Raw genomic sequence first — 17,502 nt, forward strand, 5'->3', positions numbered from 1 at the left:
CCTGGGTTCAAGCGATTCTCCTGCCTCAGCCTCCTGAGTAGCTGGGATTACAGGCGCACGCCACCATGCCCGGCTAATTTTTGTATTTTTAGTAGAGACGGGGTTTCATCGTGTTGTCCAGGCTGGTCTTGAGCTCCTGACCACAAGTGATCTGCTCCACCTGGGCCTCCCAAAGTGCTGGGATTACAAGTGTGAGCCACTGCACCCAGCCTAAGATATTTACTTCTGTTTTCTTCTAGGAATTTTATAGTTTTTCGTTCTTGTATTTAGTCTTTGATTCATTTTAAGTTAATTTCTATGTATAATGTGTGGAAGAGGTCCAAGTTTATTTGCATATGGGTATCCAGTTGTCCCGGCAGTGTTTGTTGAAAGAATTTTACTTCCCTCAATGAATGTCCTTTGCACCTTCGTCAAAAATCAATTCACTATAGATGTATGGGTTTATTTTTGTAATCTCAATTCTGTCCCATTGAACTATACATGTGTCCTTTTGCCAGTACCACGCTGATTTGATTATTGTAGGTTTATAGCAAATTTTGAAATTGGGAAGTGTAAATCTTTCAGCTTTGTTCCTTCAATATTATTTTGGCTTTTGGGATTCCTTACAATTCCATATAAATTCCATGTTAGTTTTAGGGTCAGTTTTTTATAAGCATTGCCTTGAAGATGCAGAAAAATTAGGGGAGCATTATTATCTTAGCAATATTATTTAGTTATGTTTTCTCTAAATTATTTCAACAATGTTTTATAGATTTTCAGAATTGAATTTTTTAATTTCTCAAGTTTATTCCTAAGAATTTTATCATTTTCATGCAATTGTAAATGGATTTTTTTCACTTAAATTCATGCTAGTTTATAGGAATACAATTGATTGTTATATATTGATCTTGTACTATGTAACCTTGCTACATTCATTTATTTGTTCTAATAGGATTTTCTGTATACTAGACTATGTCATATGTAGAGACAGATATCTTTACTTTCTTCTTTTCTATATGGATGGTTTGTGATGTGATTATTTCATACTGCATGCCTGTATCAAAACATCTCATGTACCCCATAAATATATAAACCTACTATGTACCCACAAAAAATTAAAAATGGAAAAAATTCCATACGGATTGTACATATCCTTGTCTTACTGCCCCACACAGAACCTCTAGGAATATGTGGAAAATAAATGACAGAGTGGACGTTCTTGTCTTGTTCCTGATCTTATAGGGAAATGATTCAGTCTTTCACCATTAAGGATGATGTTAGCTGTGGGAGTTTTTGTAGCTGCCCTTTATCAAGTTGAGGAAGTTCCCTGCTATTCTGATCTTGATAGTAATGTCCTTTCTTTTATTTCTGATTTTAATTTGAGTCTTCTTTTTTCTTGGTGGTTTGCCAATTTTTATTTATTTATTTATTTTTATTGTATTTGGGCTCTGGGGTACATGTGCATGTCCTACATCCTGCGGGGTTGTTGCATAGGTACATACATGCCATGGTGGTTTGCTGTCTCCTTCCCCCACCCTCCCGTTGCCTACATAAGGCATTTCTCCCAGTGTTATCCCACCCCCTCCTCCCCTTCCCCCCTCCCCTCCCCTTCAGCCCCCCACCTAGCCCTGTGGGTGTTGTTCCCTTCCCTGTGCCCAAGTGTTCTCATTGTTCATCACCCGCCTATGAGTGAAAAAATGTAGTGTTTGGTTTTCTGTTTTTGTGTCACTTTGCTAAGAATGATGGTTGCTAGGTTCATCTATATCTCTACAAAGGACACGAACTCATCGTTTTTTCTGGCTGCATAGTATTCCCTGGTGTATATATGCCACATTTTTTTTGACCAGTCTATCATCAGTGGGCATTTGGGTTGGTTCCATCCAACAGAGCTGGTGCCTGCACACATCATTGGGGTCCTGAGCACAAGCCTGCAGAGCTGTTTCACTCTTGTTCTGAGAAAGAGCACATAGCCTGAGGTCATGGGGATTGTCTAATCGAATCCACCATGTTGGGCTCCAGTTCTCCTGGGGGCCTGAGGTTGCAGCTAAACTCCCAACCACTACCACTTCAGCTGGTACCTGCCTGCTAGCACCACATATGGACCTGGATATTGACCTACTCAGCCCGTTGCAGCTACCATCAACATCAGTGCACACTGTTCAGGACCGAGAGAATTGTCCTTTCACTGTTACTGCCATCACCCACACCATTCAAGCTGCCCAGGGGCTGAAGAACCTGCTCACCTACCTGGTCCACTGCTGGCACTATCAGCATCCAAGCAAGACACCTGGAGGCCTAAGAATTAACCCACTGGTAACCGCCAACACCAGGGTTGGTGTAAAATTCCCTGAGGCACAAAGATATGCATGCTCAACCCACTAGTACCACCACCGCAGCATTAAGACTAGCTCACCTGTTATTCCAGTCCCCAGCACAAGTTCACCACAGCCTTCACTAATAACCATACCCTAACACACCAAGGAAACTCAATATCACTAATGATGTTTACAGCCAAAGAAATCACACAGAGGCTACATTACTATGCAAAGAATCAAAGTCAAAGTACCCATACATAGCCAACATTGTAGATACATCTTCAGAAAAATATCCTTCCCTAAGAAAGTAAATTAAAAAATAGGAAGAAATGACTGTTACACCAGATGCAGTTACCAACACAAGGACACAAGAAACCTGAAAAAGCAAGGAAATATGATACTTGCAAAGGAAGTACAATAATTCTACAATAGATCTTAAGAAGACACTTTTGAAATCCCAGAGAAAGAATAAAAATATTGATTTTAAAGAAGCTGGGTGAGATATAAAATAATTCTGAAAAACAATGCAAAGAAATTGGGAAAACAGTTCAGGATGAGAATGAACAATTTTACTGAAGAGGTAAGTATTTTTAAAAAGAACCAAATAGAAATTCTGAAACTGAAGAACTCATTGACAGAAATATAAAATATATTTGAATGCTTAAAAAATAGACTAGGCAGAATAAAGAATCTCAAAACATGAAGTCAGTTCTTTTTAAATAATCCAGTCAGGTAGAAATAAAGAAGAATTAGGTTCTTAGCATATTAAAGATGTCATTTTGTGGTCTTCTGGCTTTCATTATTGCTTCTGAGAACTAATCTGTAAATTAATTTTTACTCCCTTGAAAGCAGTCTGTCTTGTCTTTTTTGATACTTTTAAGGTCTTTACTTTTATGGTCTGCAGTTATGTTCTATCGCACCTAGTTTCAGGTTTTATTTTTCTGCCATTGGATTCGTTTGGGTTCTTGAATCACAAGTATCTGTAGATTTTTCTTGAGAAATCTTAGTCATTGTCTCTTTATTATTGTCTTTATTCCCTCTCTCACCTCTTCTAGAATCCCAGTTTCCTTAATGTTATCCTTCCTCATTCTTTCTTCCCTGTCTCTTAATGATTATTTCAGTTTCCATGGTTTATCTCTATGCTACATTCTATATAATTTCTTTTTAGCTTTACTAAATCTTTTAACTTCATTCTGTCTCTTTTCAGTTCTATTTAATCTGTTGTGACGCCCATCCATTGAGTTTTAAATTTCAATTACTATAGCTTTTATTTCCAGAATTTATATTTAATTTCAATTAAGCTATGTCATTTTCTTAAAGTTGCTGGCTCCCTTTATTATTTTTAAGTTACAAAAATTCTTTTATAATTGTTGGGATAGTTATCTATTTTTTTATCTGGTAATTCTAAATGGCTGAAATATTTAGTGAGTACTTTCTGCTGTCAGATGTTTCTTTTCATTTTTGCTTATGGTATTTTGTTTTCTTGTATGCTTAATAATTTTTAAGTAGGAAAGCTCTTCTTCCTTTAAAACATTATGTATTCAGATTGTTTGAAGTTTACTATGAAGGTATGTTTTTTCTACATAGAATTTGCATGTATTTTTGCCCAGCTTCTATAAGGTCCAGTGCAGTCAGAGTCCACTCAGGTAATGCTAATTTGGATTGCAAATCTGGCTAGTTTGTGGTGAGTTTTCTAAGGATTTTTTTCCTTAAAAAACTAAGCACAGGATATCTTTTCTCTGCTAAGCACCAGGATATCTTTTCTTCCAATTCCCTTGGAGTGGGATTGTGAGGTACATTTATGCATGGTACACCCTTACGCTAAAAGAAATTATAAAACAAAACTTGAAAATTCTTCAGGGTTGGCAAATGTCCTTAGGGAAAAAGTAGTTTAATTGGTCAGTTCATTTCTTGATTTTCTCTAGATTTTAATTTGATAAATTTTATTGTGCTTCCCTTTGATGCTTTTAGAGGTCTTAACTTTCTTCCAATCATTTTTTTAAAGTAAGCATATCATCTGGCTACCTAACTAGCCACATTACTGGAATATTTCTTATTTCTCTTTGCCATTGTTTTGTAGTATGTTTCTCCTTGGAACACCTGAATCAAAATCACTTAGGGATGTTTATAAAAATTTCAGATTCTGATATTCAACTTGAGGCTTACTGGAAGAATCTTTAGAATGGGTTGCTGGTATGTGAATTTTTGTGAGGTTCTTTAGGTGACCTTAATTCATATAAAATTTATTTTATTTGTGCTTTTAACTCTAATATCTGGTGTTTTAATTGTAGCACCAGAAGATCAAAATTTATTATTTTTTATATTTATTCTAGCACCAGATGTTGATAAATTCATTGTTTTCACCTCTATTTGACATGTCAATTTTTATCATACAGTAGTTGTGTGTGTGTGTAGATCTGTTTCTGGCCTTTCTATTTTTGTTCATTGAATACCATACTCTTTTAATTATTGTAGTTTTGTCATGTGTTTTACTGTGTGGTAATACAAAACCTTCCTTACTCATGTTACTACTTTTTTCCACAATTAAAATTTAAAATATTACTATATGTGCATCATTTTCTTGCTTTAGCAGTCTTTAGCAATTTTGAAAATTTAAATATCCTTTTCATATGAACTTAGAAAGCCTTTTAGACTGAGGTACATAATGTTTATTTTACCTCTTTGTCACAATCAATTTTATATTTTAATAATGCTTAGCATGGCAATTTTTCCTCTAGATATCTTTCTGTCTATCCTTCCAAGTTGAAGTCCAGGTATTCACTTTCTCCACAGAGCCTTTGCCAATACTCTCAGGCTCGATGGAACTGTTTTTCTTAAATTTGATGGCAATTATTGACTCTACCACTCGTTTTTACTTGGCAAATCCTACAGAATCACATACAGTGAAAACTGGAAGCTACCTAAGGAGATCATACTGTCTATGCCATTTTATGAATGAGAAAATAGCCCAAGACTATGGAAATGATTTGTCCATGGTTAAATGATTCAACTGCTGAAGTAAACTTATAGTTATTGTATTTTATAGCTCTTTCAATTAGCATTGTGTGCTGTATTATTATTCAATTGCATTGATATTCTTTTTATGTGTTCTGAAAATACCTAGTTACTTAAAAAAAAAAAAAAAAACACCTAGATAGGAAGTTCCTTAAAGGCAGCACCTACATCTACTTTTGTACAACTCATAGACCTAATATTGTACTTGTGGTTATTAGACACCTAATCAATATTAAAAGATGTTGGTAAGAAAACAAGTCGTTCCATTAACGAGATGTCAAATTGGGGCTATTTCCTTGTGGGTGCCACTGTTATAAATGTATGGAAAGTGGCATCTAGTGGTTGGTGTGCGTATTACAAATGTCTGTTTAGCCCGTGAGTAACACAGTCATTCCCATAACCTAGGTGGAATAAATAGAATATAAATTAAAATTGTAAATGAAATTTAAGCACATTTATCTAAAATTCCCAACTGTTTTAACCTGTGTTCTCTCTAATGTAAAACTACATAAAAATTGCAAACATTAAATAAAATTACTTGTAAAATGACATGGAAGAGTATTGAAGTTTCTGCTTGTTTATAAATTATATTAGGAATTAGGGGCTATTGTTGGATACTGAGAAGTCAAACTGCAATTAGAAAGAAAGGTCACATAGAATCTTGTTCACATTAATGAAATACTGTCAGGCTATTGCTTTGCATTATTTTTAGGAGCTTAATTTGTATTTAAAAGAGGAAGATCTCTCAAAGGCTGAAGATGGAAAGCTACACCATCTTCTACTCACAGCAAAAAAAAATCCATGCACCTATATTCACATATAAAGTTCAGACATGCATTTCAATGTCGAGTATTAATTATTCTTACATTAACAACCATTTGTGGTTATCGCTACTCTTTACCTTTCCATTAATGCATGAGTGTTGACAGTATGCACACTCTAATTCAGGGACTATGGCCATTGACAGTTACCATCTTTTGAACTTGTAAATCAGTATCTTCTTGTGAAATGATATCTTCTAAATTTTATAAAATCCATAGTTTGAAACCTAAAGTTTATGTTTGCACAAAAATATTATGTATTTTTAATTAACCTCTGATTCCTGCACATTGTAATGTAATGTATTACAATTACAAATGAACCCATTGTAGATGAGTTCATCCCTTCCATTAGAGAGCAGTGATGTACTTTGCACTTCTACCTGCACCCAACATAACATAGTGGCTGGCATGTAACAGGTGATCAATAAGTATTTGTTAAATTAGTTACATATGTTGGATGGAGCTGTGTGTTATTCATCTTAAAAGTCTAGTGCCTAACAATTTTTCTGGCTTCTAGTAATATTCAATTCATGTTTGATGAATGAGTAAGTCTGAATAAGTCTATTTAATCTGTAATGTAGTTAGTGTAAAATACTAAAATGAGTATATAACCCCAAAACATCTATGGATAATAAATAATGGCTGCGTAGCAGACTTTCTGTTTGAAGTGTCAGGAGCACATCTTCTACTGGAGCAGCTTTTAGGAGTGTGAGTGAGAGATTACTCCAACATGAAGCCACTGTTGTTTGCTCTTAGAGGTTTCAGCATGAAAGTGACTTCTAGTTGCACCTGAGTTAGTTAGGAATTTTGACTAGAAGGATGAGTTCAGTGCTTTCAAAAGGGTTGAGTAAGGTACTTTGGTAATGACTAGAGTAAAGGAAATTATGGAATGTTGAGCAGGAGGCTCAGGTATTTTATATCAAAGGCCCTGAAAGTTGATGGGCATTATTTGGTATTTATATCGCATAAAGGTTTCAGTAACTCAGTCTGATATCTATCTGATGAAAAGAATGCCACCCCTTGTAAGTAAATACTGAGATATCCATGTGTATTAAACTAATTTGTTTTTCTAAACGAATTTGTTTTTTGAAGCAGTTCATTTTCTAAGAGTAAAGGATAGTTCTGAATGGCTGAAGTCACATACTGTATTTTTTCCTCCGTAGGTTTTCTCTTTTAGAGGAGGATATTTTTCTGGCTTGAGGACCTTAGTTTCTAATATGATCGAATGGCTATTCAGAACATCTAGACTATGGGAACAGCATTTGTGGTAAAGCTGTTAGAGACTGAGCTATTATTAGTGATGAAGGAATAGGGGCAAAGAAAAGAAAGGAAGGTGGTAAGAGATAGTGTTATATATTTTATGTGCCATGATTGCTTATGAATGGAGAGAAACAAGTGACTTGAAGTGGTAGGCAATGTTGGCTAGATGCCAAGGTCATGGCTAATACAGAGTAAGAAGTAATTTCTTGCAAACAATATTAAAAGAAAAAAAGGAGAGTTCCTGAGAGTTTGGACATATGGAAAATCATATTACAGGGAAGTTGCATAAATTTCTTTTTCATTTCTAACATATTTTAGATTATGCATAGTATCAACATGCATGCATTAATGAAGAGGCAAAGGGTAGTGATAACCTCAAATGGCTGTTAATGTAAGAATAATTAACTTTGAAATGCATGTCTGAATTTTATATGTGAATATACGTGCATGGATTTTTGTTGTTATAAGTACAATATGGTGTTTTTCCATTTTCAGCCTCTATTGAGAGATCTCTCATTTTTAATATCTTATAAAACAATATTTTTCACTTTAAAATGATAAAAATTATGTTTGCTCCTTTTGAAAAATTCAGACAGATGTGTATATGATAAAAGGTACAAGCTTCTTGAGAGGTACCTATTGTTTGCAATTGGGTACATCTTTTCAGATGCTTTTCTGGTATTTATCTTACAAGTTTGGATTGGTGACTTCAGTTGAGCTGTAAGTCAGAGTCTGATTTTCGGGTTCATATTTAATGATTTTTCCTCTCTTTCTTTTCCTTGTAGACTTGCTATGGGTGTTCTCCAGAATCAAAGTGTGACTGCAGTGGCATAAAAGGGGAAAAGGTAAGGTCTGAGATTGGCTTTTGAAAATTTAGTAAAGCCAGTAAACTAGTGTTTTTAATAAATATCTTTTTAGAAACAGGGCTTCTATCTCAGTACTTAAGCAAGTGAAATGAATCCTATTGTACTGCTGATTTTAGACAGCTTATAAGGATTAGAGTATATCTTAGGGATCAGCAAAGATTTTCTGTAAAAGGCCATAGAGCAAACATTTTAGGATTTATGGGACACATAGGTCTCTGTCACATATTCTTACCTTCTTTATATAAATAGATCTTTAAAAGTGACTTAAAAACATTCTTAGCTCTTGGACCATAGAACATGTGCCTATTGGGGTCTGGATCGGGATCCCTTTCCTGTAACATATTTCTGACAACCACAGAACGGACTATAGTGGAGAAACCCTAACCCAACGGCTACCTTTGGGTAAGTGTTGGGGTCTTGTAACATCTGCATTTGGCCCGAGAGCTATAATCTGCTAAACTCCGATAGGTCTTATTGAAGGCACTGACTTACTTGACAGGCAAAGAGAGGGGAAAAACACTTATGAAGGAAACTAAATATTGACCAAGCTACTAATCTGTGATACCAGGCAATTTCATGTATTTTTATCTAGTGTGTGTAGGTTAATAATAGATTAACATCCATTTTTTTTTTTTTTGTGAGACATGGTATTGCTCTGTTACCCAGGCTGGAATGCAGTGTCACCATCAAGGCTCATTACAGCCTCTGCCTCCTGGATTCAAGCAGCTCTTGTGCCTCAGCCTCCCAAGTAGCTGGGATTGCAGGCATACACCACCATGCCTGGCTTATTTTTGTATTTTTAGTAGAGATGGGGATTCTTCATGTTGGCCAGGCTTGTTTTGAACTCCTGGCCTCAAATGATCTGCCAGCCTTGGCAGGGGATTCCAGGCGTGAGTGACCATGCTTGGCTGAATATTTATTCCTATCTTACTTTTTCCACAGCAGCATCTCCTATTGTATAGATATTATGATTACAAAGTAAGTATTGGTAAATATTATGTAGCATAAGCCTAACCACTGTAAGTCAGTGAATGACATTAATATTATAAAATTAAAAGGGATAGTGAATTATAGCCTAAAAAGAGTTATACTAGGAGATGGGATCATACTCTAGTCTCCACTCTTTGGGACTCAATATTTTTGAATGAATTAGTGAATGTTGCTAATTTTATATGAAGAAGTTTGGGACAATATCTCTAGAGTGTATTCTATTTAGGGGTATAGAAGGTACATTAGCATATTAGAGATTTTTAAAAGTTCTGCAGCAAAGAAACCTATTTGTTTATTTTGTAATGCTACATTTCCAAGCCCCATTTGACCGTGTTATAGACTTTCCCCTAACAGAACACCTATGAATATTTATTGGATAGTCTTCTACAGAACACTTATTTGAGTAACATTAGTTTGAGGGGAGTAGTTTTGCAGTAAGGGTGATTTCTGTAGTGGTGAAAATAACAAGAGGGAATAATTTCAGATAATAGTGGAGTGATGTTTATCAGATTAACTTTTCTTGAGATAAGAATGAAATACCCTGGACAAAATATAACAGCTATTTGATAGTACAAGAACATAACCAAAGGAAGAAAGAGGAGAGGACTCTGCACTTGAAAGAAAGAAGTACACTGGACATATGTGCATTTATATAACTTTTCCCCTGAGTACAGCCCTTAGTCTGCATGGCAAAGGATGGCTAAAACCCAGACAGAAACCCATGGTCTTACTGTCTTGAGTCAGCAGACAGAGTTGAGGATGCCAGAATGGCTGGAAGGTGAGGGGGAAGATATTGGGATGTAGGGAAACACATTGGAAAGAGCTCACAAAATTGCTTATGGATTCCATCCAAATTTTTGCTTGAATACTGAAGTTTATAGCTATAGAGGAAGATTGATAGGACCCAGCAAAAAGAAACAGCTGGAAAGCTGTAATAACTGAGCATAGATTTAACTGCTGTCCATTGAAGGGAGAACAGAGTTTTAAGTTCAAGGTCAGCTGAGTTAACTATGCTTTTTCTTAAAATGGAAGATTAATCAATACTCTTCAGAGGAAGTTAAGAGAATCCAGAATCTCTCCATATTACCTACAATGTCCAGTATACAATTAAAACTTACCAAGTAAAAGTGGTCTACAGTCAAGAAAAAGAGCAATCAATGAAAGCCAACCCTGAACTAACACAGATGTTGGGATTTGTAGACAATGAATTAAACAGAAAATAGAAAAGGAGGCTGAGCACGGTGGCTCAAGCCTGTAATCCCAGCACTTTGGGAGGCCAAGGCGGGGGATCACGAGGTCAAGAAATCGAGAACATCCTGGTCAACATGGTGAAACCCCGTCTCTACTAAAAATACAAAAAATTAGCTGGGCATGGTGGTGTGTGCCTGTAATCCCAGCTACTCAGGAGGCTGAGGCAGGAGAATTGCCTGAACCCAGGAGGCGGAGGTTGCAGTGAGCTGAGATTGTGCCATTGCACTCCAGCCTGGGTAACGAGTGAAACTCCGTCTCAAAAAAAAAAAAAAAAAAAAAAAAGAAAAGAAAATAGAAAAGGAAAATCTCCTCATAATGAGTAAACAAATAAAGAATCACAACAGAGTACTGGAAACTGTATTTTAAAAAGAAAATTTATATTTGAAAAGCAGAATGTAACAAAAAAAACTATTTACCAGATGAGCTTAACAGTAGAATGGAGATGGCAAAAGAAATAGTCAGTGATCCTAAGGATAAATCAGAAGAAAAACTCAATCTGAAGAGCACTGAAGAAAAAATTGAAAAAAAAAAATAGGGCCTCAGTGACCTCTGTCACAGTGTCAAATGATCAAGTAAATATAAATGGAGTTATCTAAGGACAGAAGACAAAGAACAGGATAGCAGAAAGAAAAAATAAATTATGGGGCAGTAAGAATGGCAAGAATTCTCCACACTTTATGAAAAGAATAAATTTACAGATATAAGAAGTTCATCAAACCTCAAGCAGAATAAAAATGAAGAAAACTATACCTAGACCCATCATAATGAAACTACTGAAAAAAAAGAGACTAAAAGAAAATATTGAAATAAGCTAGAAAAAAATTTATACCATATGTAGTGGAACAATTATATGAATGATGACAGACTTCTCATCAAAAAGGTTGGATAGTGTACAGCAATGTGAAAACATCGTTAGAGAGTTAATAATTTTGCCAGCACAGTTATTATATACAGTGAAAATACACTTCAAAAATAAAGGCAAATTTAAGACATTTTCTCAGAATAAAAATAGGGAATTATTCACCAACAGGCTTGCATTAAAAGAAATATAAAGAAATTTCTTCCGGCTAAAGGGAAATCTCACTAGATGGATGTGTGAATTTATAGGAAAGGATAGAAAGTACTAGAAATGATGTAAATGTTGGTATATGTAAGAAGACTGTATCTTTTTCCCTCTCTTTATTTAACACAAAGCACTGTTTCAAGTGTAACAACAGAGATTTAAAATACATGAAGCCAAAACTGGCAGAATTAAATAAAGAGATAGACAAATCCACAATCATGGTTGTGATTCTAACACTCCTATTTCAGTTGTTCTACTCTTAACAACTTAGGCTTGATTGACATATAAAGAGCCTTAGATCCAACAGCTATAGAATGTAATTTTCTTTTTCAAGAGCCATGGAGTTTTTACCAGTGTAGACAATGTGATAGGCCACAAAATGAGACCCTCTAAATACCAAAAGATTGAAATTTTCAGTATATTCTCTTATCACAATGGAATGAGTAAGAAATAAATAATAAAACTATTTGTAGAAATTTCCTACTATTTGGAATTTAAAAGGACTATTCTAAATAACGACTGGACCAAGGAAGAAATCAAGGAAAGTTAGAAAATGATTTTAGTTACATATTGTTGAAAACTGAAAATTTTGGAATGGGGTTAAAGCAGGGTGTAGGTGGGAAATAGATTTAAATGTCTGTGTTAGAAAAGAAGAAAGATTTAACATTAGTGACCGAAGTTTCTCACTTAAGAAGATAGAAAATAAAAAGCAAATTAAAGTTAAGAGAATGAAGGAAAAATAAAGATAAAAGTAGCAATATATTAACTAGAAAAAAATAGAAAACATAGTCAAATGTTGGTAATTAACAGCACAATAGATGATAAGAAAACAGAGAGAAAACACAAATTACCCATATCAGGGATGATTCTACAATCATTAACAGATCAATAAGGGACTATCACAAATCACCTCGTAACAACAAATTTGACAACTTAGGTGTAATGGACAAATTCCTTAAGAAACCTGCATTACCAGAGAGATCCAAGATGGCTGATTACTAGCAACTCAGGATTGTAGCTCCCAGAGAAAGAGCAGAGAACGAGAGGATGCCACACTTTCAGACGAATTTTTGTTGCTCACGGACCAGGAGATTCCCAGCAGAGGAGCCCCAAGGATTGCCAGCGCGACTCTTGTGGCCAGCACGGCGGTTCTGCCGGTGCCTCAGTGCGGCGGTTCTTGGTGCAGAGTAAACGGGACTGGGTCCCCTTTTGGCCGACGTTTGGAGCTCTGGGAAGGCAGAGTCACCTATTCAGCTGATTGAAAAAGGGACTCAAGAAGGAAGCCAGACCTAAGATTCCTGGGCAGAAAAGCACCATGAATCTTAATGCCACAGTTTTAGCTGGCACAATGGGTTGCTCAGATTCTGGCACTGGGAATCAACAAGTTGGACGTCCACTCAGAGACCTAATGTGAAAGTCGGTAATTACAAAGATGACAGGTGGATAAATTTACAATGATGGGAAGAAACCATCATGAAAAGGCTGAGAATACCCAAAATCAGAATGTCTCTCCCTCTACAGGGGATCACAGTTCCTCATCAACAAGGGAACAAGGCCTGATGGAGAACGAGTGTGTTCCATTAACAGAATTAGGCTTCAGAAGGTGGATAATAAGAAACTTCTGTGAACTAAAAGAACATGTAAAGAAACTAAGAACCTTGTAAAAAGGTTTGATGAAATCCTAACGAGAATAGACAATTTAGAGAGGAATATAAGTGAATTAATGGAACTGAAGAATATAATACGAGAACTCTGCGAAGTATGCACAGGTTTTAACAGTTGAATTGATCAAGCAGAAGAAAGGATATCAGAAGTCAAAGACCAACTTAGTGAAATGAAATGGGAAGACAAGATTAGAGAAGAAAGAGTAAAAAGCAATGAGCAAAGTCTCCAAGAAATATGGGACTATGTGAAAAGACCTAATTTATGTTTAATAGGTGTACCTGAATGTCATGAAGAGAATGAATCCAAGCTGGAAAATATTCTTCAGGATATTATTCAGGAAAACTTTCCTAACCTAGTAAGGCAGGACAATACTCAACTCCGGGTAATACAGAGAAGACCACAAAGATATTCCTCAAGTAAAGCACCCCAAGACACATGATCGTTAGATTCACCAGGGTTGAAATAAAGAAGAAAATTCTAAGGGCAGCTAGAATGAGAGGTCAGATAATCCATAAAGGGAAGCCTATCAGACTCATAGCAGATCTCTGAGCAGAAACCCTACAAACTAGAAGAGAGTAGGCGTCAATATTCAATACCCACAAAGAAAAGAATTTTCAACCTAGAATCACATATCTAGTCAAACTAAGCTTCATAAATGAAGGAAAAATAAATTTTTTCACAAACAAGCAAGCACTTAGAAATTTCATCACCACCAGGCCTGCTTTACAAGAGCTTCTGAAAGAAGCACTATACACAGAAAGGAACAACCAGTATCAGTCATCCCAAAAACTAACCAAAAGGTAAAGAGTATCTCCACAATGAAGAATCTATGTCAACTAATGGGCAAAATAGCCAGCTAGCATTAAATGACAATATTAAACTCACAAATATCAATATTAATCCTAAATTTAAATGGATTAAATGCCCCAATCAAAGACACAGACAGGCAAATTGAACAAAAAGTCAAAACCCATCGGTTCACTGTATCCAGATCCATCTCATAAGCAAGGACTCAAAACAAAGGGTTGGTGGAAGACTTACCAATCAAAGGGAGAGAAAAAAAAAAGTTGTAACTTTCGTCTCTGACAAAATAGATTTTAATAGTAACAAAGACTAAAAGAAACAAGGACATTACATAATGGTAAAAGGATCAATGCAACAACAGGAGTCAACGATCATAAATATATATGCACCCAATATAGGAACACCCAGATACATAAGTTCTTAATGACTTATAAGGAGACTTGGACTCCCGCATAATAATAGCGGGAGACTTTGACACCATATTGTTAATATTCGACAGATCAACAAGATAGAAAATTAACAGGGACATCTTTGATTTGAACTCAGAAAAACAAAATTTAGAGCATAATTATATAAACCCCCATGTAATTATCTTAATAGATGCAAAGAATGCATTTAACAAAATTTAACATCCATTTCTAATAAAAATTACTCTTAGTAAAGTAGGAGTAGAAGCGATTTCTTCAACCTTAAAGGGCATATGGCAAATCCCTACAGCTAAAATTATATTCAATGGAGAAAGACTGAGTTCCTTTCTCTTAACTTCAGGAACATTTGCTCTCACCAGTTCTATTCAACATTGCTAGTACAGTAAGACAAGAAAACGAAAAGAAAGAGTATCCAGATTGAGATTGAAAATGAAGAAATAACTTTTTCTGATGATGACATGATTTGTCAATGTAGAAAAATGTTATGACATATGCTAAAAAGCTCCTTATCTATAGATTCAGTGCAACTCCAATCAAAATACTTGTGGTTTTGGGGGGCTACAAATTTAACAAGCTGATCCTAAGATTTAGATGGAAATGCAAATACAGCTTTTATAAAAAGTAGTCTTGGAGGATTTACAGTACAAAATTCCAAGACTTAGTATAAAACTGCATTAAACCAGATAGTGTACTAGTAGCCAAATGATAGGCATATAGATGAATGGGACATAATAGAGACTCACAGGTGAGTAGTGAATCTGTTTTTTGACAAAAATGCAAAGACAGTGGAGAAAGTCTTTTCCATAAATAGTCCTGGAAGGGTTGGATATGCATATGCACAAAAGTGGCTACACTGTGTATAAAAGTTAACTCAAAATGCATTATAGAGCTAAGTATAAAATCTAAATCTCTAAGTCTTTAAGAAGGAAACAAAAGAGAAAATCCTTGTAACTTTGGGTTAGGCAGATGTTTCTTAGATCTGACATCAAAAACACAATCCACCAAAGAAAATACTGTTAAGTTGTATTTCCTCAAACGTAATAACTTGTTCTCCTCTAAAAGTATTATTAAAATAATGAAAAGATAATCCACAGTCCAGGAATAATAATTTTTGCAAATTACATATCTGATAAAACACTTATATCCAGAATGTATAGAGAACTCTAAAAATTTAATAACAAAACAAACAGCTGCAAATAAATTTAATTATAAACAAATTGGCAAAGGATTTTGACACTTAGCAAAAACATATAGATGGAAAATAAATACATGAAGAGATGCTCAACATTATTATTACTTTTTTTTGGTGGGGGAGGAAGGGAGGAAGGCAGGAAGGGAGGGAAGGAGGAAGGGAGGGAAGAAGGAAGGGATGAAGGAAGGAAGGAAGGAAGGGAGGAAGTGGGGAGGGAGTGAAGGGAAGGAAGGAAATCAAGCAATGAGAGAGACATTGCCGACCTGGATCTAGAGGTTTACAAGTTGATTTCTTCTTTTTTTTTGAGAGAAGGAAAGAAAAAAAATGAGTAAAGTAAAGGAAGAAAGAGGAAGAGAAAGAGGGAGGGTCAATGGAAATATTGCTTTATTCTGAAAAAAAATGGGTATTAATAATGGTCAATCAATGTTTCATTTAAACCTATGAGTAGGTGGGATGTGCTATTGACAAGAATGTATATTTTGTGTATTTGAAGTGGAGAGCTCTATAAATATTTATTAAGTTTACTTGTTCTGGATCTGAGTTCGAGTCCTTGATATCCTTATTAATTTTCTGTCTCATTGAATCTAAGTCTCTATGTATCTGGGTGTTAGGATCGTTAGCTCTTGTTGTTGCATTGATCCTTTTACCACTATATCTTTGTTGCTTTAAAATCTATTTTATCCGATACGAGAATTGCAACTCCTGCTTTTTATTTATTTATTTATTTATTTATTTATTTATTTATTTATTTATTTTTGCTCTCCATTTGGTTGGTAAAACTTTCTCCATCCCTTTGTTTTGAGTCTTTGTGTATCCTTGCATGTGAAACAGGTCTGGATGTAACATGCTGTTGGGTTTTGGCTGTGTCTTTTGATTGGGGGATTTAGTCGATTTAAATTTAGGGTTACTGCCATTTGATGTTAACTGGCTTTTTTATCCATTCATTGGTGTAAATTCTTCTTTATGTCAGTGCCCTTTACTTTTTGGTATATTTTTAGAAAGGCTAATACTGGTTGTTTCTTTCTGTGTGTAATGCTTCTTTCAGAAGCTCTTGTAAAGCAGGCCTGGTGGTAATAAAATCTCTGAGTACTTGCTTGTTCATAAAAGATTTTATTTTTCCTTCAGTTGTGAAGCTTAGTTTGGCTGGATATGAAATTCTGGGCTGAAGGTTCTGTTCTTTGAGGATGTTGAATATTGGCCCCCACTCTCTTCTGGCTTGTAGAGTTTCTGCTGAGAGATCTGCTGTAAGTCTGATAGGCTTGCCTTTGTGGGTAACCTGACCTTTCTCTCTGGCTGTCCTTAGTATTTTCTCCTTCGTTTCAACCCTGGTGAATCTAACGATTATGTGCCTTGGGGTTGCTCTTCTTGAGGAATATCTTTGTGGTGTTCTCTGTATTACCTGGGATTGAATATTGACCTGCTTTGCTAGTTCAGGAAAATTTTCCTGAATAATATCCTGAAGGGTATTTTCCAGCTTGGATTCATTCTCTCCGTCACATTCAGGTACACCTATCAAACGTAAATTTGGTCTTTTCACATAGTCCCACATTTCTTGGAGACTTTGCTCATTCCTTTTTATCCTTTGTTCTCTAATCTTGTCTTCTTATTTTATTTCATTAAGTTGGACTTTGACCTCTGATATCCTTTCTTCTGCTTGAACAATTCGAGTGTTTAAACCTGTGCATACTTCTTGGAGTTCCTGTATTGTATTCTTCAGTTCCATTAATTCACTTATATTCCTCTCTATGTTGTCTATTCTCAATAGGATCTCATCAAACCTTTTTTCAAAGTTCTTAGTTTCTTTACGTTGGGCTACAATATGTTCTTTTAACTCACAGAAGTTTCTTATTATC

General features: G+C 35.4%; 1 protein-coding gene across 3 annotated transcripts in view; it reads left to right on the forward strand.

Annotated features, from left to right (window-relative positions):
• COL4A5 (collagen type IV alpha 5 chain) overlaps positions 1-17,502 on the forward strand; it is a 250,831-nt gene that overhangs the window by 92,033 nt on the left and 141,296 nt on the right. For all 3 annotated transcript variants that reach the window (XM_078363412.1, XM_035287997.3, XM_054251548.2), the window contains one exon: positions 8,176-8,235. Coding sequence is in view for 2 of the 3 variants with exons in the window: in XM_035287997.3 (XP_035143888.1) it covers positions 8,176-8,235 (60 nt within the window). In the remaining variant the exon portion in view is untranslated. The remainder of the gene's footprint in view (positions 1-8,175; positions 8,236-17,502) is intronic.

Source organism: Callithrix jacchus, chromosome X, assembly GCF_049354715.1.
Source record: "Callithrix jacchus isolate 240 chromosome X, calJac240_pri, whole genome shotgun sequence".
NCBI classification, from domain to species: domain Eukaryota; kingdom Metazoa; phylum Chordata; class Mammalia; order Primates; family Cebidae; genus Callithrix; species Callithrix jacchus.